Raw genomic sequence first — 24,542 nt, forward strand, 5'->3', positions numbered from 1 at the left:
CTTGTGTCATTCTCCCTGTATGAGATTCCTTTCTGTGATGCAGTGCTGTTATACTGCATTACTGTATGTGTATACAGTACACACACACACACATATATAATATATACGCACATATATATAAAATATATATACACACACACACACACACACACACTATATATATATATATAATATATAAAATAAAACATACTGTTACATCACCTATTTGGGGTTTGTTTTAATTCCTGCTGATTTCCTGACCAATGATTTGTTGTAAGGACAATTTTAAACTTAATATTTTAATACTTAGGGCTGTTATAATTTTTTTAAATGGGGATTTATGTATAGGATTTTGTTAATATTTCATAGTTCTATTACTGCTTCAAAATGACTATTGTATCTTTATTTAAAAATCTGGTCCAGCTTCTGTTTCTCCTACGCTGTTTAACTGAATAACAGCTGAGTGTGACAATGTTTACCTCTCACACTGATCTCCTTTTCTCTCCTCACTTCTCTCAGAAAGCATTTTTTCTCCTTGTCCTCTAAAAAGACACACAGGGAGACACAGAGGGACAGCAGAACAGTGATGAGGACCAGAACCACAAGATGACAAAAGACAATCAGAAGTGAGGCTATGGTCAAAGGAATAATGTCTATCTCTCTCTCTCTCTCTCTCTCTCACTGTTATGATTTTATTGAACAGTTGAATGAATGTCTGTCTGCTCAAACATCATTCTAGTGACGGGAAGATCGGATAATTTTAGTGACTCGGTAGAAGAATCGAACGAATGAATCACATTAAAGACTCGATTAAAGAATCATTCATGAACGACCCTTCACTATATCTTCACCCATCACTACATCACTTTGACCTCTAATATTATACAAAAATAACCCCAAACCAATAGAAAAAGTAATAAAAAAAGTTTATACCTATAAACCTACAATTTTTACGAAAATTCTCACGGAATTATAGATTTGTTACAATTTGCTCAATTTCTCAATTGCGTGACACTCGTTGTCCTGGCAACTGGGTTGCGGCTCGCCTTTAAAAACCAAGCTCCGCCCCTTGTCTCAACCAAAGCCACATCAGCAGGTAAGTAGAATTTATAAGTTTATATATGCTTCTATATAAACATGTACATATATATCACATTAATTCCATAAAAATAGCAATAACAACTACCACTATATTAATATTCGAACGAATCTAACAACACATTATGTATAAACCTAATATTAATACACCCCCCTACAGGAAAACAATGGACTCGTCAGCTTTTTGGTGCTCTGCGCATGCGCGGCGTTCAGTTTTTGCTCACCCAAGATCGCAATGTAGAAGTCTGACTATACCAGGGGTCCCCAAACTACGGGCTGCGGGCTGAATACAGCTCACCCCCATATCTGGAAAATCTGTGTTTGATTTTAAATGTTGGCTTTCAAACTAAAATGTCGCTTAGTTATTAATAGAGTTCGAGCATCGATAGTTTATAGCTGTAACTATCGGCAAAAATCCATAGCAATAGTTTTTCCGGCTTTCGGTCCGCTGTCGATACGAGAGCGGCCTCTAGAGGCGAATCACTGACACACTATGTTTTTACACGTGAGACGCGCTGCAAATTTATTATTATTATTATATATATATATATATATATATATATATATATAAAATAAAATTCTTTATATATATATATAAAATAAAATTCTTTTCATTAACATCCAAACTATAAAAGAACATATGGAATTATGTAGCAAAAGAAAAAAGTGTTAAATATCCCAGAATGTTTTATACTATCAATTCTTTAGCACCCCCACACAATGACCCCTAAGCTCTCATCAAAGATTAATGTAGCTACTTTAGAAATTCCAACGCACCACCCTCTGGAGGGCTCGTCTGTCCTGCATGGAACACCTTTCTCCTGGGTATAGTTTTTACATTTCTCCTCACACAGTACTGTATATTTAAGTATACAGTAGGTTTACTAGTCGGCACTATACTTGGTTTTTGTCTTTTGTCTTGTCTTGTGTTGTCTGTCTGCACTCTGTCTGTCTGTACTGTTCTTTTGTTTGCACTGTTTGCACCAGGCTGCACTCGATGCACTTTATGTTGTTTGTTGTTTAGTGTAGCACCAGGGTTTCGGAGGAACGTTGTTTCGTTTTTACTGTGTACTGTGTACCACTGTGTATAGTGAAAATGACAATAAAAGCCACTTGACTTGACTTGACTGTTCCCAAACCAGGAAGTGATGCTACTCGTCAGAACGCTCTCAATGGTGCAGGTGTAGAAAGTCTTAAGCACCTGAGAGGGTAGTTTAAAGTCCCTTAAGCGTCAGATGGTACAGACGCTGCCAAGACAGATCCTGTGCGATGTGAACACCCAAGTACCGGAAACTGTCCACTCTTTCCACTGGAGTCCCGCAGATGTTTAGCGGTTGGTATGACCGCTCCCACTTTGTGCTGAAGTCCACAATCAACTCCTTAGTTTTGCTGACGTTCAGGAGAAGGTCTCCAGGTTTTTAACCTCCTGTAGGTAGGCCGTCTCGTCGTTGGTGTTGATCAGGCCCACCACAACAGTGTCGTCAGCAAACTTGATGATGGTGGTGGAGTTGGATGTGGCCACACAGTCATATGTGTACAGCGAGTACAGCAGGGGGCTCAGAACACAACCCAGGGGAGCTCCAGTGCTGAGGGTGAGGGTGGATGAGGTGTGTTTTCCCACCTGTACGGCTTGTGGTCTGTCTGTCAGGAAGTTAGAGATCCATTGACACAGCGGCTGGCTGAGTCCCAGGACCTCCAACTTAGAGGTGAGTGTGGAGGGAATTTTTGTTGTTTATGTGTTTTTGCACCATACTTGGTGTCTTGTCTTGTGTTGTCTGTCTGCACTCTGTCTGTCTGTACTGTTCTTTTGTTTGCACTGTTTGCACCAGGCTGCACTCGATGCACTTTATGTTGTTTGTTGTTTAGTGTAGCACCAGGGTTTCGGAGGAACGTTGTTTCGTTTTACTGTGTACTGTGTACCACTGTGTATAGTGAAAATGACAATAAAAGCCACTTGACTTGACTTGACTGTTCCCAAACCAGGAAGTGATGCTACCCGTCAGAACGCTCTCAATGGTGCAGGTGTAGAAAGTCTTAAGCACCTGAGAGGGTAGTTTAAAGTCCCTTAAGCGTCAGATGGTACAGACGCTGCCAAGACAGATCCTGTGTGATGTGAACACCCAAGTACCGGAAACTGTCCACTCTTTCCACTGGAGTCCCGCAGATGTTTAGCGGTTGGTATGACCGCTCCCACTTTGTGCTGAAGTCCACAATCAACTCCTTAGTTTTGCTGACGTTCAGGAGAAGGTCTCCAGGTTTTAACCTCCTGTAGGTAGGCCGTCTCGTCGTTGTTGTTGATCAGGCCCACCACAACAGTGTCGTCAGCAAACTTGATGATGGTGGTGGAGTTGGATGTGGCCACACAGTCATATGTGTACAGCGAGTACAGCAGGGGGCTCAGAACACAACCCAGGGGAGCTCCAGTGCTGAGGGTGAGGGTGGATGAGGTGTGTTTTCCCACCTGTACGGCTTGTGGTCTGTCTGTCAGGAAGTTAGAGATCCATTGACACAACGGTTGGCTGAGTCCCAGGACCTCCAACTTAGAGGTGAGTGTGGAGGGAATTATGGTGTTAAACGCTGAACTGTAGTCCACGAACAACATCTTTGCATAATTCCCGTTTCTTTGGTCCAGGTGGCTCATCGTGGTGTGGAGGAGATGAGCAATGCAGCCTCAGTAGAGCGGTTCTGACGGTACGCAAACTGTAATGGGTCCAGTGTGTCTGATAGTGATGCAGTGATGAAGTCTCTGACCAGTCTCTCGAAGCACTTCATCACTACTGAGGTCAAAGCTACAGGGCGGTAGTCATTGAGGCAGGTAGTCATTTTCCAGACTGATAGTTCTCAATTACTTTCTTTCTCCTTTGTTTCTGAATTTCTTTGGATCTCAGCATGATGTTTAGCTTTTGAGGATCTTTTGGTCTACTTCACTTTGTCAGCCAGGTCCTATTTAAGAGATTTCTTGATTGTGAACAGGTGTGGCAGTAATCAGGCCTGGGTGTGGTGAGAGAAATTCAACTCAGGTGTGATAAACCACAGTTTTACAACACTTTTTCACACAGGGCCATGTAGTTTTGGATTTTGTTTTCCTCAATAATAAAAACCTTCATTTACAAACTGCATGTTGTGTTCACTTGTGTTATCTTTTACTAATATTTAAATTAGTTTGAACTGAAACATTAAAGTGTGACAAACATGCAAAATATAAGAAATCAGGACTTTTTCACACCACTGTATAAAACATATTCTGGGTTGTTTAACACTTTTTTGTTTAGATGTGTCAACACACACACACACACACACACACACACACACACACACACACACACACACACACACACACACACACACACACACACACACTATTAGGCAGTTTGATTTAATGCCTTGTGTTTGTTGATCTTCCCTTATTCGAGACATTCTTTACAAGTATGCGCTTTTTTATACTTTCTGAAACAGTTTGGGACACATGGGTGTGATGGTCAGATGTCTAAATATGTAACCAAATCATGACCTAGAATAAGGTTCTTGCATAAAGCACACCATTTACAATCACTGGAATGAAATAAAAGTCATCTAGATTTCCATCTATACCAAGTCAAAGTGGAATAATTGAACAAGTAAACACTTTCTTGGATTAGACTTGTATTTGTTTTTTCACAGTTGTGAACTTGGTTTCACCAAAACACACAAAAATATTTACAAAACACGACATGTAGAAATCTTAAAAATCTTTCACACTAACAGTAAAAGGAGTGCATTGACTTTGGAAAACTGAAAAATACCATGGTCTACCATGTCCCCCACCCCAACCCCTTATTTACAGTTAGGCACACTGACATATTAGCATCATTGTCTATTTTGGCAAATAAATATGTGCAGGAAGTTTAGTCTTATAAGGAATCATGTAAACTTTGTACAATGTAGACCCCAGGGGTACAGTCTCCTCAGAGACAAAGTGCAGCACAACACCATGCTAGTTACTAAATATAAAACTCTGTTCGAATCTCACTTCAAAAAAAAAAAAAAAAAGAACAAATAAAGTGTCACACAAAGTCATTGTAGTGTTTGTTAGTAAGTAAGAATTAAAGTCCACACACTTTACACTGAAATTAGAAACCGCTGGATTTGGTCTAAATGCTCAAATTAAATGGTCAAAGGTCAAAACGTAAACTCCATGTTACAAAAATTCCTTTCAAAGTTCTGAACTTGCCCTATTTCCAAAATGACATGCAATCCTGTAAAGCTTTTCAGAGTCGAAATTCTCATTGCTTCTTAGTTATTATGTTAAAGTTGGTTCAATCTGTTGAAACTCGAGCAGACAGGAATCATTCTTCAGGCTACCAGGACACAAACGCCACCTTATTTTGAGTGTCTACACAGAAGAAGGAGGAGAACAAATCATAAACAATTATTCAGTGCACATAGTAATATGTCATCCCAGATATATTCCTGACTGATATACAACATAAACTTTCTTTCGGCTTCTCTATACAACATAAACATACAATATATAACTCGACATACAGCCATTATTGTGAAAATATCTGGCAACAAAAGTGAGTACACCCTAAGTGAGAACAGCTGTACATGGTGTAACCATGCAAAGCCACATGTCCTATTTATCATGTTTATGTTTTTGTCTGTTTGACAGGACCATACAAAGGTGAGCAGTTCAAATTTGGTGTTTTGAGTACAAGTCTCTCATACTGACCACTGGATGTTTAATATGGAACCTCATGGTAACTCTATGAGGATTTGAGAATCAGAATTGTTGCTCTTCACAAAGATGGCTGAGGCTAAAAGAAGATCCGTAACACCCTGAAACTGAGTTACAGCACAGTGGTCAGGGGCATACAGAGGTTTTCCAAGACGGGTTCCGCTCGGAACAGACCTTGCGAGGGTCCATCAAAGAAGTAGAGCCCTGGTGCTGTGTGTCAGGTGCAGAATCTGGCTTTAAAAAACAGATGCATGAGTGCTGCAGCATTGCTTTAGAGGTTGAAGAAGCGGAAGATCTGCTTGTCAGTGCTCAGACCGTACGCCACACACTGCAGCAAGTCAGTTTGCATAGCCGTCATTTCAGAAGGAAACCTCCCCTGAAGCTGGTTCACAAGAAAACCCACAAACATTTTGCTGAAGAGAACCTGTCCAAGAGCATGAACTACTGGAGTCATGTCCTGTGGTCTGATGAGACTAAATAAAATTGTTTGGCTCAGATGGTGTCCAAGATGACAACTGCTTTGCTGAGGAAGCTGAAGGTGATGGAGTCTCCAGACCTGAACCTATTGAGCACCTGTGGGGCATCCTCAAGCAGAAGATGGAGAAACAACCTGTGCAGCTCTGGTGAATCCTGAACCTGAAGCTCTAAACTGGCTGAATACGTTTTCTGCACTCCAGGTATATTTGGCTGATGTTATGTTCTGAGTGTCATACAACTTTTATACTCATTTTGGGAACATGGCAGGATTTTTACACAGTATGTTGGTTAGGTATAGTTTTCTTCATCTAAGAATAGTATCCAAAATTGGATCAAGTCCATCTTTTTCGGACACAGATAATAATTCATGATTTGCATGATTTTGTAATCTGTTTTTTTTAATGTGCATAGCTCATATTTCCCAAATATTAGCCTACTTACAATGGCAATGTATAAATGAATGCTAAAAGTCTTAGCAAATCTAGTCTAGGTCCGCTAGATGATCCAGAGTAGACGACAAAACGTCTACCAAATTGTAGTCAGGGTCTCAAATCTGTGGAACAGTCCCCCTGTATGTATTATATCTGCTTTTTCCGTCTCTGCTTTAAAATCTTATATGAAAATTGATCTTTATAGAAAGGCATTTCCCAACCTACCTGATATTTAAGTACTTAAATGAGCAATTAATAAAAATAATAAAAATAAATGATTGTATTTATTCAAAGAAATAACTTCAATACTTTCTGTAAGTTAAGGGTAAATGTGAATGTGGCACCTATGTGCTGTCTTTAGACTGCCTTTCTGTCCTATGTTTATGTTCCTTCTATTTAAATATTCCATGTTACATGTTTTTCCTGCATACTGTTTATCTGATTTCACAAAAAAAAGGTGAACATGCTGGAATTCATATAAATGTACTTACAGGTCCCCTTCAGCTCAGCTTCCCCCAACAACTTGTGCGTGTCTAGTTCCCTCTGTGAATAAATAAAATGAAATACAGGAACAGTAACATGTGTATAATATACAATGTGTGTATAAAACATGTAATAATAAAATAGACATTCAAACAGTATTCCATAAACAGCAACCTACCCCTTTGACCAGAACTACTGGGTGAGATGGTAGATAATCCGGTCTTTTCTTTGCCATTGGTGAATTTGCCAAGCTGATCAAGAAGTCCCTGCTGTATGATATTCTCTCTATCAAGAACAAGAGCACCGCTTTACTCTCAATAATATCATTGAATCAAAACAGGGAAATCGGGCTTTTCAGCCGACAGTGTTGTTACCATAGTGAAAATAAAACCTTATTCAGTATTAACCTACAATTAAACCTGAATCATTTAACAATCACAATTTGGCAACCTTTTATAATAATGCAGGTCTTGCTTCATATCTTGTATTTTATAATATTACAGATCTGTCAAATTCTTGATTCTGATTGGCTTATCACATCAGCTTGAGCGAGAGTGCTGGCTGTAATTTAACTAACAGTTCTCCATTAATGCGTATTAATATTGCACTGTAACAGTAAGATTTACACTGTGTGAAAGTATTCAGGACAGAGGACTTTGTGCTTTCTAGTTTCTTGATAAGATGCCAAGCTGTGTCTTTTTTGGCCTGTTGATCTCGAGAGAATAAAACGGAAATGTTGGTGGATAAATTAATGTTTATAGTGGCTATGACATCACAAGTCTAACTGGGTAAATATATAAATGTAAATATGAAAGGATAGAAAATACAACAAGCTGTTTATGAAACATTTTAACATAGTAATCATTGGCAGACTGCTGTGGTATGAAAGAAATTGTTATGAATAAAATGAAATGATGTGAGTAAAAAAATCAATTTTTCAGTAGACTGCTTTTCTATATAACAGCACACCCTGCTGTTTCTTTTAATAAAATAATAATGAGTGAATATCTGAAAACTGACTCCTACCTGATTTGGCAGGTGCTAGACTTTGGCTTGAGAGCTTAAGAACTTCAATACAATTCTCTATTATTATGTGGTTTAGCTGAAACAAACAGAGAAACAAAAAAGGAACCAGTTTCATTTAGCAAAAAGTAACCAGGGAAACCAGATATGAATGAAAAGAACCTGACACTGTAATGAGCATTTTACAGTATGAGATACAAAAACCCAGCCTTACTGGGTTTTCTGTTCCCATCTTCACAGGCTCAGCTTCTACATTTGTCTGGACTACTGTACACATAAACAGCACACACTTTAGAAAAAAGGCAAACAGTAATGTCCACTGCAACATGTTAGAAAATACTTAAAAACTGGTAGCGTGGTTCAGAGAGAACAGTGAATCGATGTTACCTTGATTACAGTTTAGTCTGCGCAGTGGCCTTGCTGGCTTTAGATTTCGCATCCTCCTTGTGGACCCCTCCATTATTCTGATAAAATGAAATGTTCATGAATTAAGATTCGTAAACTACCCTATAAATAAATAACGAATAACGGTGTGGTGTCGCAAAATGTTTTCCTTCCAGGGGACAAACTTCATGACTAAGGTTTTGCGTCCCTTTTTGTTTTCATTTTATTGTATTTGTATTATTAAAAACGGAAAATAAATGGGGACTGCTGTGAAAAAAACGAGTGACTGATAATTGAAATTTAGTCTGCAAACATTCCACAACATGAAATTTATCTATAAACAAATGTTTTAGCAAATTAGTCTTTTGAAATATCATACCCATGTGCAATATGCTTATTTAACTGGACAATCACTGCACTGTCACTGTCTGTCTTAGGCCAATGTGTACCGTCTTCTCTGCTTTAATCATTAAGTTGTAAACATATATTAGTCTATGTCTTGTTTCAGTCCAGCACTGATGTGTAGTACCTGTATGTAAATTACAATGTTGGTTTACTGTAGACTGGAGACAATTTCCTGGTCAATATTGTGTGTGTGTGTGTGTGTGTGTGTGTGTGTAATGATCAGGCATAACATTATGACATTATAACATCGTGACCGGTAAAGTGAACGAAACTAATTATCTCGTCATCATAGCACCTGTTGGTTGGGTGGGAAATATTAGACAGCATGTGAAAATTTTGTCCTCAAAATTGATGTGTTAGAAGCAGGAAAAATGGGCAAGAGAATGGAATTGGGCGAGTTTGACCAGGGCCAAATTGTGATGTCTAGATGAGTCAGAGCATCTCCAAAACTGCAGCTCTTGAAGGATGTTCCCAGTCTGCAGTGGTCAGTATCTATCAAAAGTGGCCCAAGGAAGGAACAGTGGTGAACTGGCGACAGGGTCCTGGGTGGCTTCATGGATGCACGTAGGGAGTGAAGGCTGGACCGTGTGATCCGATTCAACAGACGAGCTCCTGTAGCTCAAATTGCTGAAGAGGTTAATGTTGTTAATGCTCGAACAGTCTGGACTGTTTTGGCAGCAAAAGGAGGATCAACACAATATTAGGCATGTGGTCATAATGACAATACTGATCAGTACACACACACACACACACACACACACACACACACACACATATATATATATATATATATATATATATATATATATATGTCTTTATGTCTCTCTCTCTCATATAGATGATATAGTTTGGTTAAGTTTAATAGTAAACAGGTTTAACACTGTTTGTTAAGGTTCAGTTCACTGCTGTCTGATGCAAGAGCTCCTCTGGCTGCCATTTCAAACATAAACACACTGATATTATTTGATTTATGCAAGTATTTAAAAAGAATGTATGACATTTCAGTAGATACAAGATCTACTACACAGAAAAACACATGTTTTTGTTGACAAAGAGATAAAACAATGTCCAGATCATTTAAAAAAAAAAAAAAGTTTGCAGGCCAGGTCGTGTTCATGGCTGATGGCTGATGGAGCAAACGGCCACCACTGAACATTTTCACAAAGTTCTTTCAAATGTAACCTTACCATATTACCAAACAATACACACTGTCGAGAAAAAGGTTACAGTAAAAACTTGTCGTCGGTGTCTTACGTGAGGAATTTCTCCAACGTGAGAAACAGTGCTATGTCTCTCTCTTTCTCTCTGTGAGATCTCCTGTACTACACACTGCGGTTCTACGTAAGTATGTAGAGATGCAGGTCGGTGCAGCGCCTCTCACACTCTGATCAGGACGGTTTGTGAACCAATCCGGGCTCAGCATCCGGGATCATCCTAAACCGCTCTCTATCTGACATTATAGTGCACTATAAAGGGTGTTCCGGCTACCATTTGAGCACACTACATAGGGAACAGAATGCTGTTTAGGACATAGCCCTGGAAAATGACCTCGGAGCACATCAATCCCTAAAGATGATCCGTGATTCGTAATTGAGAATTCATTTTTATACAAGTTTTACTACTTTGTTTTAATTATGTAGAAAATCATGGTACTGTAGCAAGTATGTGTTTAAAATCAAATAAAAAAATGAAGAATCTCTGCCTCAACGCTCCTGCCTATATTTTTACGTATTTTTCCGTTGTCTTTGTTATTTTATTTTAGTGCGCTCTAGATAATACATTTATTTTGAGAGATTTTATATTTTTATATATTATTAATTTCAAATGATTCCCTCTTCCATACCCAAGTGAATTATCATTACAGGGACTGGGACTGTGACGTCACGAGGAAGACTCCATTCACTGGTCCGCCATTTTGGTTAGTCAGTAGACTGAAAAGCAAACCTAGATGGCAGAAATCCATTTACACGCAATTAAAGTTTTTAAAATCTGCAACGTGTGCTAAAAATATATATATATTATTATCTGAATAGCACAATACGCAACTCCTAACCAACTCTATCCTCACAGTGTGGTATGGCAGCTCCACAGTGTGTGAACAGAAACCACCTCATGTATCTACCTGCACCCTCAACACAGTAGATGTATACACAGAACACACATCACCAAGACACTCAAAACCCACTCACAACGCCACTGTCCATCCAGAAGGAGATGCAGGAACATTCGCACCAGAACCAGCAGGTTCAGGGCCTGTAGTTTTCCACCAACCATGACCCCATTAAACTCCACACTGCACCACTACGACACTGACGGTTCACTACCAGCTACCAGGAATCATTCTGCTTAAATTTATGTATAATTATATTTTATAATAAATGTAGTAAACATATAATTACTGTATGTAATTGTAAAGTTTTAGCATATACCAGATTATCTTCTATATACCTGTAATTAATCGATACATATAATTTCTGTATCATTGCACATACAATCTACATATATTGTAATATATAAAGCTTACATTTATCTACATATATTGTGCCATACAAACATTTTGTTAACATTTTTTTATACTTTTAAAATTGTGTAAAAAAAAAAAAAAAAAATTACATATACGAATGTGTGTGTGTGTGTGTGTGTGTACTTGCTTAACAGCTGGCAAATGTTTATGAAATCTTTATTAAAAATATGTAAAACTCCTGTTATTATATTTGGGTTTCCTGTACCTTGCAAACATTGATTTATACACAACATGGGCTTTGAGTGACAGTTTTTATTCTTTTGATTGATTAAAAAAAAAACAGGCACACTAGATAAGAAACAATGTCTGGAAAAAAAAAAAAAAAAGAATATAACACATCCAGAGTTTTACTCCACTGTTTGAGGGTCACCATCCATATAATCCGTAGACCATTTACAGTGGAACCTCGATACACGTGACCTCGACAGTTCACGACTTTTCATTTGGAACTGGACTGAGAGTAACTCGAGAAAAAATATGATAGTTTGCGAGAAGTCGAAAGTTCAAAACAGAGTTTGTACTTTTATTATTGTAATATTTCATTTAAAGTAGTAAATAAAACATTTTTTGACAATTCACAATTTTTGTTGTGTTCACAATACGGTACATTACACTGTACACCTATTTGGGCTGCAAAACCGCAGTTTTTTTGTTACTCCTAGAACTAGGGGGGTCCTGGAACATAACCTTCAGGAGTATCGAGGTTGCACTGTATTTGCTTCATTAAAACACTTTCATGCATTCTAATAATACTGAACTGCAGCAATATAAAAATTATGCCATTGCACTTGTATTAAAAAAAACAACATAAGAATGGGTTTGTTAATAACAACAAACCAAACCATTAATATTAGTAAATGAGTGCATTATACATACAGTAGTAAATTATCTTAAATGTAACAAAACCGAACATAAATGCACGCTTATACCCCATGAATATGGGGGGATATATTCAAATCAAAAGTAAATGCCGTGAACGCATGTAACTGCATCTTTGGCACTAAGTCTCTTCACAAAAAAAAAAAAAAACCAGTGTCTCTCTCAGGGGTCTGATAAAGATGCTGGTCATGTACAGGTCCCCAAACACTCCAGGGATTAGATCAGGAGGCCGTTGAATTAAGTTTATCCAGTTTTTAAACATGTTTTACTTCTGTGTGAGTCTTAGCAAAGTTACTTGGTAAATCTTGTGTACATCTGTCTAACTACAATCACCAGGCTCTTAAAACGACGACCCTGAACCCCTGCTCATTCATGCAATAACTCAATCAACCCATAATTTCACACCAGTGCACTGTATGTATGTATGTATGTATGTATATATATATAAAACATTTGCTCGTTGTTTTTATACCATTTTGTATAAACTCTGAATAACATTGTCTGAAAAAATGCATCCGCGGCTGTTTCGACTGCACCACTGCCGTATGACTGGCTGAGTAAAAACAACAGCATGAATGAGCAAGGGCTTTTGCAAGTTATTACATTATAGTGATCAGTGGGTGTACGTATAAATACATTTGAGTGTTGAAGATTCCACACTGTCCGTACCTGTCCCTGTTTGTAATGGCCATTCAAGCATGCTCATAAAATGCTTATCCATTAGTAGGTTCAGTAAATTCCACCAGAACGTTGTCATATTTGTTTTCCAACCCAATTTAAAGGATGTTCATCATCCCAGTTGGGCTTTGTACTTCGTTTTTGTATTTGGTTTTTACACTCTTACACACACTTTGTTGCCTGGGAAAATTAAATAAATCATCACCATATAATGCACAAAACCTACCAATCACAATAGGAAATGTTCAGTTTCTGTTTTTATGCATCAAGTAACAAAAAAAAAAGAAAAGAAAAATACCATGTAAGCATTTTAAATTATTATTATAGTGGCTTAACAGTCAATATCAATCATGACACACACTAACATGTGAACAAAATTTTCTATGAGAATGTTGAATGAAAAACGTTGATTTTAAACACCAATAACTATAAAACAGTAGCACATATACCAGAATAACTACAACCTTTTCTAAAATGTTTCTGAAAAATAAAAAATAATAAAACAAAACAAATCGTTGCAATTAAGTGTCTGATAAAATGCCCAGAGTCTCTCATTTTACACAAACACAACATTAATTTTCCTTGTACCAATGGGTCTTCCATCTAATTCTTGGACAGCAGTGACTGCCTCACTGTGGCTTTCAAACACAACAGTTGCAGTACCTGTAGGTGCTCCAAACCTATTATACTGCAATGAGACCGACCCTGGAATTACTCTGTACCCGTAGCAGAAGTCATAGATTTCATCATCCCTTATCTTAGATGGTAGATTGAGCAACCGGACGCAAGTAGGCTGATTAAATAGTTGGTCAGATGGTCCATACTGTTGTACGTCAGAAGCACAGGGCCCCTGTCCATAAGCATCTGGGTTTTCAAAATCATCCAATAGACCACTCTTTCCAGGACCATAGTGTTGGGTATCTGGCATCATGTCATAATTGTCCTGATACATTCCGTCATTAAGGAAATTCTGCTCACCGCTGTATCTTGGCGATTTGCTCGGAGATTTCTTCTCGGGTTTGCTGCTGTTTTCAATACCAAATTCTTGCATCTGAGTCAAGGTGATGCATTTCAGCATGACCTCCGATCCAAGAAATCTTCGCCCGTTCAGAGACTGGGCCATCATTGCCTCCGTTTCTGTCTGAAAAACCACTAACGCCTCCCCAAGTCCGGCTCCTCGCTCATCATGGAGCAGGAAAAGCCTGTCTTCTGCAAGCTGGAATCCATGGAAGAAGTCCATGATCTCTACTTTCCGGACATCGAAAGGCAGGTTGCGAACATATATGCATCGTCTTTCAGAGTCATACACACTCTTTTGTGAATGCTCAGATGATTTGCTGGAACTTCTGTGGTCTTTTCTTGGGTACTGAGTAGACTCAAATATAGTGGCAATCTTTTCTTTGGAGACAGGAGACGCATAAATAACACTGTGCAAAAAGGTCTCCTTATGGTGAGCCAGGCCAGAACAATAATCCTTTAGATTCTTGAACACCACAATAGCTGATTTGCTCCTGTTACTATGGTTATCAACAACAATACTGATCTGGTCGTCTGTCAAAGACACGGGATGGAGTAAGGCTTTTATATCTCGCTTTTCAACTGAATATGAGAGGTTTTCATACAACACACCAAACTCTTCATTGGAAGGGGAATGAGACCGATGGCGAATAGGAGAGCGAGATTTTGAGCGCGATGAGACGTGTCTTCTCGGACTTGTCCCTTCTGGATTAACTGAACCCCCTGATTTGACCCACTGATGCTCCGAAGCCGGCATTACTCTAATGTACCGTGGCCCAATGTATTCCCGATCCTTCTTCAGACCTTCAATGGTATCCTCTCTGGTTCTGAACTTGACCAAACAACAACCATTAAACATTCCATAATTGTTTCGCATGAAAATTAGGTCATCGATTTGCAAACCTTCAAAAAAGACACGAACATCCTCCTTCGCTGCTGAGAATGGCATTCCAGACAAGTACAAGTAGATGCTATCTTTAGTTCTTTCTTTCCTCTGAGACCGAGAGTCATTAGGAAAAGCTAGAAGAGGTCTAATTCCCATGTTTTGATTATCTCCTCTTCGCATATCTACTTGAATGTCCTCGTTTGGTGACGGGGGTCCTCCTTTGACTCCTGGTCTTTTGACAACCTCCTTGTAATTTCTCCTGTTAACCGTTTCAGATTTTCTTGTGCTTTCCTCGAGGACCTTCTGCATCTCTGACCTGCTACTCAAAAGCAAGTTGACAGGAGAGCCTTTAATGCATCCTCCTGAGCGACTCATCGCCCGTCTTGCATCTTCATCAGATGCAAAAATTATGAACGCTTCCCCGAGTTCGCCGCCAATTATATGAACCCCACCATCGGGGATTTTAAGGCCAGTGAAGAAATTGCGAATGTCCTCTGAACCAGCTGTGATTCTAAGTCCCTGTAAGCGGATGACCACTGCCATGATGGCACACACAACAGCACCTGCAGACAAAAGTACACATGATAGTGTTATCTCCATCTTGGCCATCATCCACCATGTCACAATATTCAAGCTCTTCCATTTTCCAAAAACCAACGCATAATAATGAACCCGAGTGATTTAACATAATGCACACAAAAAATAATAGCGCCGATCACGTGTTACTACGCAACTGATTTCCTGTTCTTCGTAACAGGTTTATTGTGTTGTCTTGTTACTTGTCCTGTCCTCCACAAAAAAATACAGCACTCCAATTCTCAAAAAAAAAAAGAAAATGTTTCATCCGGCATTCATACCTTTGCGATTTCCTCATGCTCAATACGCCGCCCATTTCCGTCAATGATACTAGACTGTTCCTAGTGTTATAACACAATCACACCAATCACATCATTCTGTCAAAGTTCATTCAGATGACACACCACGACACCGTCTCCTGCTACAAGTGAAACTGAATACAAAGACTGACATTCCACAAAAATCCCATTCACCCATTTCACCATGTCCGAGACTTCAGTGGTTCTCCAAAGCACATAACCGGTCAATTTTCCATTGAAGAATTCAGTTATTTCATGATGCCATTTCCACCACATCAGACTTACCTTTGAATTCAAAACCAAATCCAACTTTTCAAATAGCATCTCACTTCAGCAAGATATCCCAAGGCCTGAGACATTATCTGGTGCAATAACCAAGAAGGGAATATCCTCGAGGTAGACACAGAGATAAGGTGAAGAAAAAAAAATTAGACATTCATTCATCTTCAATAACTGTTTTATCCTTCTCGGGACTGAGGTAAATCCAGAGGCTATCCAGGGAATACAGGCCGGAATAAAGCCTGTATAAGACACTTGTCTTCAACCTGTGAAAGACCAAACCAGATCGAAGTGTGTGTACAAACTCCATAGCATTAGCAGCTTCCATAAGACTGTTACAAGACACGGTGGCTAAACCCCCAGACGGGATGTAAAACACAACACACACCAGGAAAACCGCAACAACAACAAGATCGCAATCCGAATTCTTCTAGGTACTTTGCAGGCAGAAGTAATTGCTTCACACCAGAACGATGCTCGACATGGCCGCCATGATGACGCACATACAAATCATAGACGCATAATCAGAAGCGCAATACCGGATCACTTACACAAGCTGCCACAGGACCAGCGCCTTATTTAGCTTATTAAACCACTGATGTACTCTTAAACAGAGTATTAGACTTCTAAATTTAGCAGTTCAGTCTTTTTCCTGACAAGAAAACGTGTCAGAGTATCAATCCGCCCAGCAGCGAGATAGCGAGAGGAGCGTCTTCTTGCTCTGCGTTAGTCACAGGAACGGAGCTTCTGCACACACCGCCATCTAGAGTACGGAGGGCAACAACACAGTGATGGCTGAAAACTAAGAGATTTACAAGCAAACTAATAAAATATGTTTTTAAACCCGCAAAGCATTTATTAAAAATTGTAAACAGTCTGGTACTATGAGTTAAAACTCCACTTGTCATGAACACTTTTGCATTTAAGAGTCCTTCGGGAACATTTGATAACCTAAACAGTGATGACACTATGACGAATGGAAACTCACTGTCAAGATGAGGATGGGGTTAAAATATGCATTTTTCAAGTATAACATAGTATTTTGTCATTTGTGTTTGATAGGGTTGATGAAAATAGCTTCATATTTTGTATCAAAAATACCTGTGTTTGGTATTGTTAAAATACTGTTTAATACTTTTGTAAAAAGTCTACATGATGACATAAAAAATGAGGCCTCTGATCGGAGCCTACTCAGTACTTTACCCAGACTTGTTGAGATCAGAACAGAAAATTGATCCATATGGAGGAAGGTGGTGAAGGTAAGAAACGTGCAGGCTGCCAGCTTCCAAACAGGTGTCCATTGATTGATAAATAAATATTTGATTTGCATGAATGACTGCCTGACACATCATATATTATTATATTTATGATTACCAAATCAAATGATTAATTAGTTAGAAACTAGTTGCTATGAACACTGCTGCCATCGGTTCTTATGAATAACTTGTTTGTCAGTAAGTCAGTGTTGCTGATGCAAAGTAGCCCTTTATTACCAAACACCAAGTAACCTTCATCTGGGAGATCACAGGGATTATGTATGTGAATAATGATTTATTGTGTGACTCGGCCAGAGAAAAGCTGTTGCTATCAAACATTGTTTACTTAATCAGCTGAGTCAGAGTTATGGTGAAGGGATTGACTAAATACGCCAATTGAAATTTCATGCTTTCTTGTAAAAGTATTTTTTATTATTTTTAAAATACAAAAATACAGTCATTTATTTTGATACATAGTGTGGTTGCTGTATTTTGTAGTTTATTTTGAAACACAAAGATATTTGGTATTTTATTTTTATGTGTCTTTGCCCAACACTGCCTATTAATATAAATCTATTTCATTCTGTAACACTGCTTTGGGACAAGATCCATTGTAAAAAGCACTATACAAGTAAAATCAAACTGAAGTTTCTGGTGACCCTCAAAAACACAGTCATTTTACATGTTCTTACGGAAATCTTGTCTCTTGTATGATATTGTTCCATGTTTGATACTAAAAAGCATACATGCATATATTCTGTGAATTCCTCATCAAAGTCATGTTATATATATATATATATATATATATATATATATATATTTTTTTTTTTTTTTTAAGAAAATGTTTCATTACCATGAGACTACATAAAGGGGGTCAAATAAAACCGTATTCATTCTATATATATATATATATATATATATATATATATATATATATATATATATATATATATATATATATATATATATATAAATAATCACCCCCTTTATAAGTTTAAGTTTTTATAGTTTAAGCATTCTGGTATGAAGTGTAGCACTACTCCTGTTTTATTTTATAATAGTATTTTATGTTTGCAGAAACTTTTACCTCACTTTTTCTCTGAATAACATGCTAATTTAAAGTGAATACATAAACTGTGTTAAATGACCATTACCCTGCAGTTTTGTGAGTTTGAATGATGTGTGTGCCTGCTGTAACAATAGACAATTAGCTCCTAAAATATGTATGATGTGCAAAAGCATGTACATTAGACACATTTATGCAATACACCAATGAATTTGCATAAATGATTAAAATATAGTTCTTGTAGATCAGTACGTTGGCTTTTTACTTACTTTACGCTTGAGCACATTCAAAAGCAAGGTTAATGAAAGGTTAATGTATCTGTGTATACAGTGCACAGGCCCATTGGTTTAACCTGTAATGATACAACATACACAATACAACATATACAACCAAATGGATACATTTACCATTTACATAAGATACATTAACCATTTCATTTTAACAGAATTGTTCTATATGCTAACTGCTCACTTTAATCAGGAACACCTTAATACATTAATCATTCATTTCATTAGGAGCACCTCAAGGAATGTACCTCTGTAATAGTTGGCAAATATTTGTGGTGTAAGTGGAATAACACAACAGACTGTGTTGTAGCAAAGTAATGTACTTTCAGGAAGAAATGTGATTTGAAGTATGCATTTTTTAAAACCTTTGATTCTTTTTTTTTTTTGCACCTTTAAAACCTTTATATTTTCTTTATTTAATTTAATTTTTTTAATTTTTATTTTTTTATGGTTTCAACAATTAATACCGGACCATGTATAAACCATATATCACAGATTATATCGTTTCACCAGCAGATGCAGCTAAAGATACCTTCAAAGCCTTGAACTTGCTAGCATGTGAAGACTTTTTAAAACCCAAATACACCATCTATGCATTTAAACGTATCATAATTCAGTGACTGTTCTAAGCATCACTGAGACTCGTACTCCTCAATTAAACCGGAAATTGTATTTAATGCCTGCTGAAATTCTTCCATCCCTATTCCATAACGCTCGTACCAGTGTAGATAAGCTCGTGCACTTAACATCTCTGTGGCGCGTTGAACTACATGGCCTAATAACCTCGTGACACTGCTGTGGTTGGAACATACAGTGAGTGTACGGGTGGACAAGGACACTTTAGCCTCATTTCGGGGATCTGGAAAATAAGAAAAAGAAGTTACACGTCTTGAGTATGCCTTTGTGTCCTTTAATACAATACAAAAGCATTTTCACACAATTGCTTACACTAAAATTGTGACAAATGACTGTTTTTTGCCAAACCAAGCACATGATAGCTCACCAGTCCAGTGGTCAACAGGAAAAGGATTCCATGGGACACATCTATGTCCTTGCTGCAACTTCTGCAAGACATTTGAAAGGATAAAAGTGTTGTCCTGGTTGCCACGTGCAACTGCCAGCACAGCACGACTAGAATACTGCACTCGGCAATAAGGAATAACCCACGCACAAAAATAATGAGACTTAGTTTCAACAGTAACCCTATACCGGGAACAAGAACAGGAATTTCAACTCTAGTACTGGGTGTGAAATAGGGGTGTAGGCTAATATTGGGTAGGAGGTAAACAAATTAGTACTGTTTTCACTTGATGTGTTTGCAGAATTAGCAGTTATACCACAGTATCACTGATCCCAGTCACTGCTGCAAGATCAATCACAATAACAGCCATAATAAATATGTATGTATATATGAATAAATATGTGTGTATATGAATAAATATGTGCTATTTAATATATTATTACACTGTAATGGTTATTTTTCTTTAGATCAATTATTTATTACACAGTTTGGGAATTGTATTCTATTTGATTTACTGATGCATGCAACAAAATCTAAGCAAAGCACAGCATAAACCACATAATAATAACTTCTTATGAAATTAGCTAACTGTAGCATTTTCCTAATCCTGTATAGCTTTAGAAATGAATGTGAAACAAATATAAAGGTAAAAAAAAAAAAAAAAAAAAATTTTTTTAGCTGACTCAGCATGTTACTGTGTATACACAATAACGCCAGTTTTCAGTGGTTAACACTTTGATGGTCTGTGAATAATCTTCAGTACTCTCAGACAATTTCGAAGGCCCTGAATACTTGTTTTACTTCAATCTTGATAATAAGCGTTGTGATTTCACCAAACATGCAAATGATCCCGATTTACCTGCAGTGGGGGAAATAATTCTTTGAGTCCCCTGCTGATTATGTAAATTTGCCCCCTTACAAAAAAACAAACAGTCCAGAATATTTATGGTAGGTTTATTTTTTTTTTAATCCAGAAAGAAAAGATGTTATATATAAATTAATTTGTATTTGATCCCCTACCAACCAGCAAGAATTCTGACCACCACACACCTAAATTAGTCCTGTACCTTTAAGAAAGAACTCCTTATATCAACTTACCCCTACCCCATCCATTCAAACCTCTCCACCACCATGGGAACAACCAAAGAGCTGTCAGGGACAAGATTGTAGACTTGCACAAGGCTGGAATAGGCTACAAGACTTGAGAATGGAAAAAATACAAGATAAGTCAAATCGCCCTCGCTCTGGAGCTCCATGCAAAGTCTCACCTCATGAGGTAATAAAAATAGAATAAATTCTGAGAAAGGTGAGGGATCAGCCCAGAATTACACGGGAGGAGCTTGTTAATGATTTTAACGGAGCTCGGAAAGTCACCAAGACAACCATTGGTAACACACCAAGGTCTCTCTGCTAAAGAATGCACATGAACAGGCCCGTCTGAAGTTTGCCAACGAACACCTGAATGATTCAGAGAATGGCTGGGAGAATGTGATGTGGACAGATGAGACTCGCAGTGTTTGGAGGCAGAGAAATGCTGAATATGACCCCAAAAACACCATCACCACTATCAAACATGGAGGAGGAAACATTCTGCTTTGGGGCTGTTTCTCTGCTAAGGGTACAGGAAGACTTCACCACATGAACGGGTCCATGCACTGTAGAATCTTGGATGAGAACCTCCTGGCCTGGACGTGTCTTCCAGCATGACAATAAACAAAAACATAAGGCCAAGACAACAATCTGATGGTTTTGTAGCTCATTCCAGCCTTGTGCAGGTCTATAATCTTGTCCCTGATGTCTTTTGACAGCTCTTTTTTCGTTCCCATGGTGGTGGAGAGGTTTGAATTGAAGAGGTTGATTCTGGAACAGGTGTCTTTTATAGATATAATGAGTTTATATTAAGAGTACTTTTCTAAAAGGTACAGGACTAATTTGGCTCTGTGGGAGTCAGAATTCTTGCTGGTTGGTACAGGATCAAATACTTATTTAACTATCAAATACGAATTAATTTATAAACTTTCAGATTTTTTTTATATTCTGTCTCTCTCTGTTAAAATAAACCTACCATAAAAAATCTAGACAGTTCATTTCTTTGTAAGGGGTAAACTCACAAAATCAGCAGGGGATCAAATAATTACTTCCCCCACTGTAATGCCTATTAAAGGATACAGGTTTTCCATCAGGCGAAAACTGAGGTAGATTCCGAAGTGTTTCACTGACTAACGTGTCCCAGTGTGTTGTTTCACTAGAGAGAGTCATAAAAAGATACAAGCAATGTTATTAGCAATGTACAAACTTCATTAATACACAAGTAAAATATCCAATGACACAAAAATCTCAAAATATTAAAACAGAATTGGCCTTCTGAACTATCCACAACTTACCTTGCAGAAGCTTGGGCAGTGTAAAGTAGTTTGGCTGTAGGAACTGGACATACAGACCTCACCAACTCCCATGGTTCTATTCCCAAACCTTGGCCACTTAAAACAAAACAAAAAAACTGAAGTTTGTGGAGACCTGACCATCACACCCATATGCACAATCCCAAACCAAATGGATTATTAATGGTATTATAAACACCTGAAAATCTACTAAATGAAAAGAAAGGATCGGATTTTAGGCCTAAATAAGGTCAGATAAAAACAGTTATAATTAGTTATGCTCAATAGCCCGATTTTGCCACAGAATCACATTTACCTGCCTGTAGTCAAAGACCTCAGTGGCATCAAGAGTCCGGCCATGCACGAGGTTATGTGTGCATTCATTGCTGAAAGTGTGCTTTGTGGAAAACCACAGGAGACAGCTCCAAACCCTGCATGTGATTTCTGTTGAAAGCCAGCCTGACTTAATACATGGTCATTATGAAACAGAAGTATGCCGTCGGTTGACCTGCAAGTTATGGAAAACGTAATTACGCAAAACTGAAAAAATAAAATTAGATTTTTAGAGAGCAGATCGTTGAAATTAACATTTGTAAGACCTGTGTAGTGCTGCTAGACTCAATAAAGTGTTGTAGTGCTGGAGCGGGCTCTCTCCACTTTGATGAGGGACCACGGACACGGTCAGGATATGACCCACAGGAAACTCCTCACGAATATCCTCACACAGTCGTGAACCAAAACCTGCCAGTCCGTACAGGTGAAAATAATATATACTTTCTATTTTGAGCAAATCAATCGATTTCATTGGTCTTCTCTATCGAATAAATGTCTTTTCCACACTGAAGAGTGTAATTAGATATGAAGTGATTATAGATTAACTGCAGGGCCACGCTGCTCACCGGACCCTGTGCCTCCACTCAGACTGTGCAGGAGCACAGTTCCACCGTAGTAATCTTGTCTCTCTGCCTCTCGACGCACTGCCTCCATTGTTTGCTGGAGTAAAGCATTCTCAGTCTCACCTCTTCCTCCATGGTAACCTGTTTTATACATCAACAGCTCAGGTTCCTTTGTTTTTTGAGAAACACAACAAATAATTCACCATAATTAAAAGTACACATGCCTATTTTTTTAATATGGCCATGCGACAGATCATATATTATAATCGTTTATTGTTATCGTCATTAAAAACATTGCAAAATTACATTTTTATTGTCTTTACCTGGTGTAAATGCTGAATTTTTTTTTTGGTCATTTTAAACTGTTAGGTTTGTCAGGACAAAACTTAAAATAAATCTGCCCCTTCTAAATAATTGTGCTTTATATAACATATGTTCATTATATGTACCATGAACTATAAAAAGTGTATCTGCATTGTTAAGGATTGAGCAGCACTCTGGACTGACCATAGGCCCAGTTTCCTCCACGTCCACCTTTTCCCTCTATAATGTTGGATGGATGGATCACTCTGGAGGACAGAACAAATACTGAAATTCCTCCAATAACATTAAAATGTTTTTTTTTTTGTCTTTGTGATGATTATTTACTTCTTTTTGACAAACTTGTAAGCATTTCTGAGGACTTTGGGCTCAGTGTCAACACACACTGCTGCTAGTTCACCATTCCTGGAACTGAAAGGACATCTAAAAAAAAAAAAGGACCATATTGTCTTAAAAAAAGCCATTAAACGATATGTTTTGTTGTTTGGTTTGTAATTGAGGTAGTTACCTTTTCTTGTGCTGTTTTGACTTTTGTGTAATGAGCTTCCACCAGTCCAGGCCCAGCTGATTCCCACACTGGCCAACTTGCAGCACTACAGCAGACATACTTCTGACCAGGCGTTAGGAAGTTATACAGCATTATAACACGCCTAATCAATGACAAATGTGTGTTGAACTAAATCAATAACAAAACAGCTACATATCTGATTAATGTACAGAGTCTGTATTTACCTTAAACGGTGCTAGCTCTCGCAGCTAACCAAATCCGTGTTTCATTTCATTCCGTGTAACAAACCCACGACCAGTCGGCGGTTCGAACCCGATCCAGGGCCTGCTGTGACTGCTTATAACCGCCTTTTGAGCGCTCGACTTGAAGTGTGCTGATCAGTGTGATGGTGTTCTCTGTGAATGCAGCTGAAGAGGAGGAGGAGTCCAAACCGGTGCATTGTATCGAGTCAGGAGCGTGTGTGTGAGTTTGCCCTGGCCGTCTTCACTAGACCATGAAGCAAAAAGGAGTCTGCTTTCCACGACATGCTCGACGGTGCTGAGAAAGTGCACCAGAAGCAAACCTCGGCTCTCTTCATGGACTCCATTTGGATTAACCTGTCTCGAAAATTTACTTGAAGCTCACCTAAAAATCCCGAAGCGCATCTACTGAATCCGTGGGACGAGCTGTTT

The 24,542-nt window shown here is 38.2% G+C and overlaps 3 protein-coding genes across 8 annotated transcripts; all 3 read right to left on the bottom strand.

The window, feature by feature from the left end:
• Window positions 1-4,702: 4,702 nt before the first annotated feature.
• gra (granulito) lies at window positions 4,703-11,312 on the bottom strand. Of its 3 annotated transcripts, none has more exons than XM_046846304.1 (7): window positions 11,187-11,312; window positions 8,596-8,672; window positions 8,423-8,475; window positions 8,212-8,287; window positions 7,364-7,470; window positions 7,194-7,245; window positions 4,703-5,449 (listed from the first exon to the last, which is right to left on the bottom strand). In XM_046846304.1, the coding sequence occupies exons 2-7, from the start codon at window positions 8,666-8,668 to the stop codon at window positions 5,415-5,417; spliced, it is 396 nt and encodes a 131-aa protein (XP_046702260.1). In that variant the 5' UTR covers window positions 8,669-8,672; window positions 11,187-11,312; the 3' UTR covers window positions 4,703-5,414. The 3 variants fall into 3 exon arrangements, with proteins under 3 accessions (XP_046702260.1, XP_046702261.1, XP_046702259.1); XM_046846305.1 differs by lacking the exon at window positions 11,187-11,312 and adding an exon at window positions 10,185-10,723; XM_046846303.1 differs by lacking the exon at window positions 11,187-11,312 and adding an exon at window positions 10,252-10,721.
• Window positions 11,313-11,660: 348 nt separating this feature from the next.
• On the bottom strand, window positions 11,661-16,872 carry rbm12bb (RNA binding motif protein 12Bb). Of its 3 annotated transcripts, none has more exons than XM_046848152.1 (2): window positions 16,687-16,872; window positions 11,661-15,544 (listed from the first exon to the last, which is right to left on the bottom strand). In XM_046848152.1, exon 2 carries the CDS (start codon window positions 15,522-15,524, stop codon window positions 13,635-13,637), a length of 1,890 nt encoding a protein of 629 aa, XP_046704108.1. In that variant the 5' UTR covers window positions 15,525-15,544; window positions 16,687-16,872; the 3' UTR covers window positions 11,661-13,634. The 3 variants fall into 3 exon arrangements, with proteins under 3 accessions (XP_046704108.1, XP_046704107.1, XP_046704106.1); XM_046848151.1 differs by having other exon boundaries at window positions 16,142-16,872; XM_046848150.1 differs by having other exon boundaries at window positions 15,839-16,872.
• A 2,268-nt stretch (window positions 16,873-19,140) lies between these two features.
• On the bottom strand, window positions 19,141-24,238 carry LOC124384162 (tubulin gamma chain-like). Of its 2 annotated transcripts, none has more exons than XM_046846786.1 (11): window positions 24,096-24,238; window positions 23,872-24,013; window positions 23,691-23,786; window positions 23,550-23,611; window positions 23,046-23,183; window positions 22,746-22,887; window positions 22,463-22,654; window positions 22,150-22,245; window positions 21,935-22,010; window positions 19,748-19,883; window positions 19,141-19,603 (listed from the first exon to the last, which is right to left on the bottom strand). In XM_046846786.1, exons 2-11 carry the CDS (start codon window positions 23,967-23,969, stop codon window positions 19,377-19,379), a joined length of 1,263 nt encoding a protein of 420 aa, XP_046702742.1. In that variant the 5' UTR covers window positions 23,970-24,013; window positions 24,096-24,238; the 3' UTR covers window positions 19,141-19,376. The 2 variants fall into 2 exon arrangements, with proteins under 2 accessions (XP_046702742.1, XP_046702743.1); XM_046846787.1 differs by having other exon boundaries at window positions 23,872-23,973; window positions 24,096-24,236.
• Between the last annotated feature and the right edge of the window lie 304 nt (window positions 24,239-24,542).

The sequence above is a fragment of the Silurus meridionalis genome, chromosome 4, assembly GCF_014805685.1.
Source record: "Silurus meridionalis isolate SWU-2019-XX chromosome 4, ASM1480568v1, whole genome shotgun sequence".
Lineage (NCBI taxonomy): Eukaryota > Metazoa > Chordata > Actinopteri > Siluriformes > Siluridae > Silurus > Silurus meridionalis.

Bases quoted from the DNA above. Each gene is read 5' to 3' on its own strand.
- gra (XM_046846304.1), bottom strand. From the start codon at position 8,668: ATGGAGGGGTCCACAAGGAGGATGCGAAATCTAAAGCCAGCAAGGCCA. The intron at 8,288-8,422 runs GTAAGGCTGGGT...TGTTTGTTTCAG, and splicing joins AGATGGGAACAGAAAACCCA to CTAAACCACATAATAATAGA. The intron at 7,471-8,211 runs GTAGGAGTCAGT...TGTTCTTGATAG, and splicing joins TCTAGCACCTGCCAAATCAG to AGAGAATATCATACAGCAGG.
- rbm12bb (XM_046848152.1), bottom strand. From the start codon at position 15,524: ATGGCAGTGGTCATCCGCTTACAGGGACTTAGAATCACAGCTGGTTCA.
- LOC124384162 (XM_046846786.1), bottom strand. From the start codon at position 23,969: ATGTCTGCTGTAGTGCTGCAAGTTGGCCAGTGTGGGAATCAGCTGGGC. The intron at 22,888-23,045 runs GTGAGCAGCGTG...ACGGACTGGCAG, and splicing joins GAGTGGAGGCACAGGGTCCG to GTTTTGGTTCACGACTGTGT. The intron at 19,884-21,934 runs GTATCCTTTAAT...TGCCGAGTGCAG, and splicing joins TTTCGCCTGATGGAAAACCT to TATTCTAGTCGTGCTGTGCT.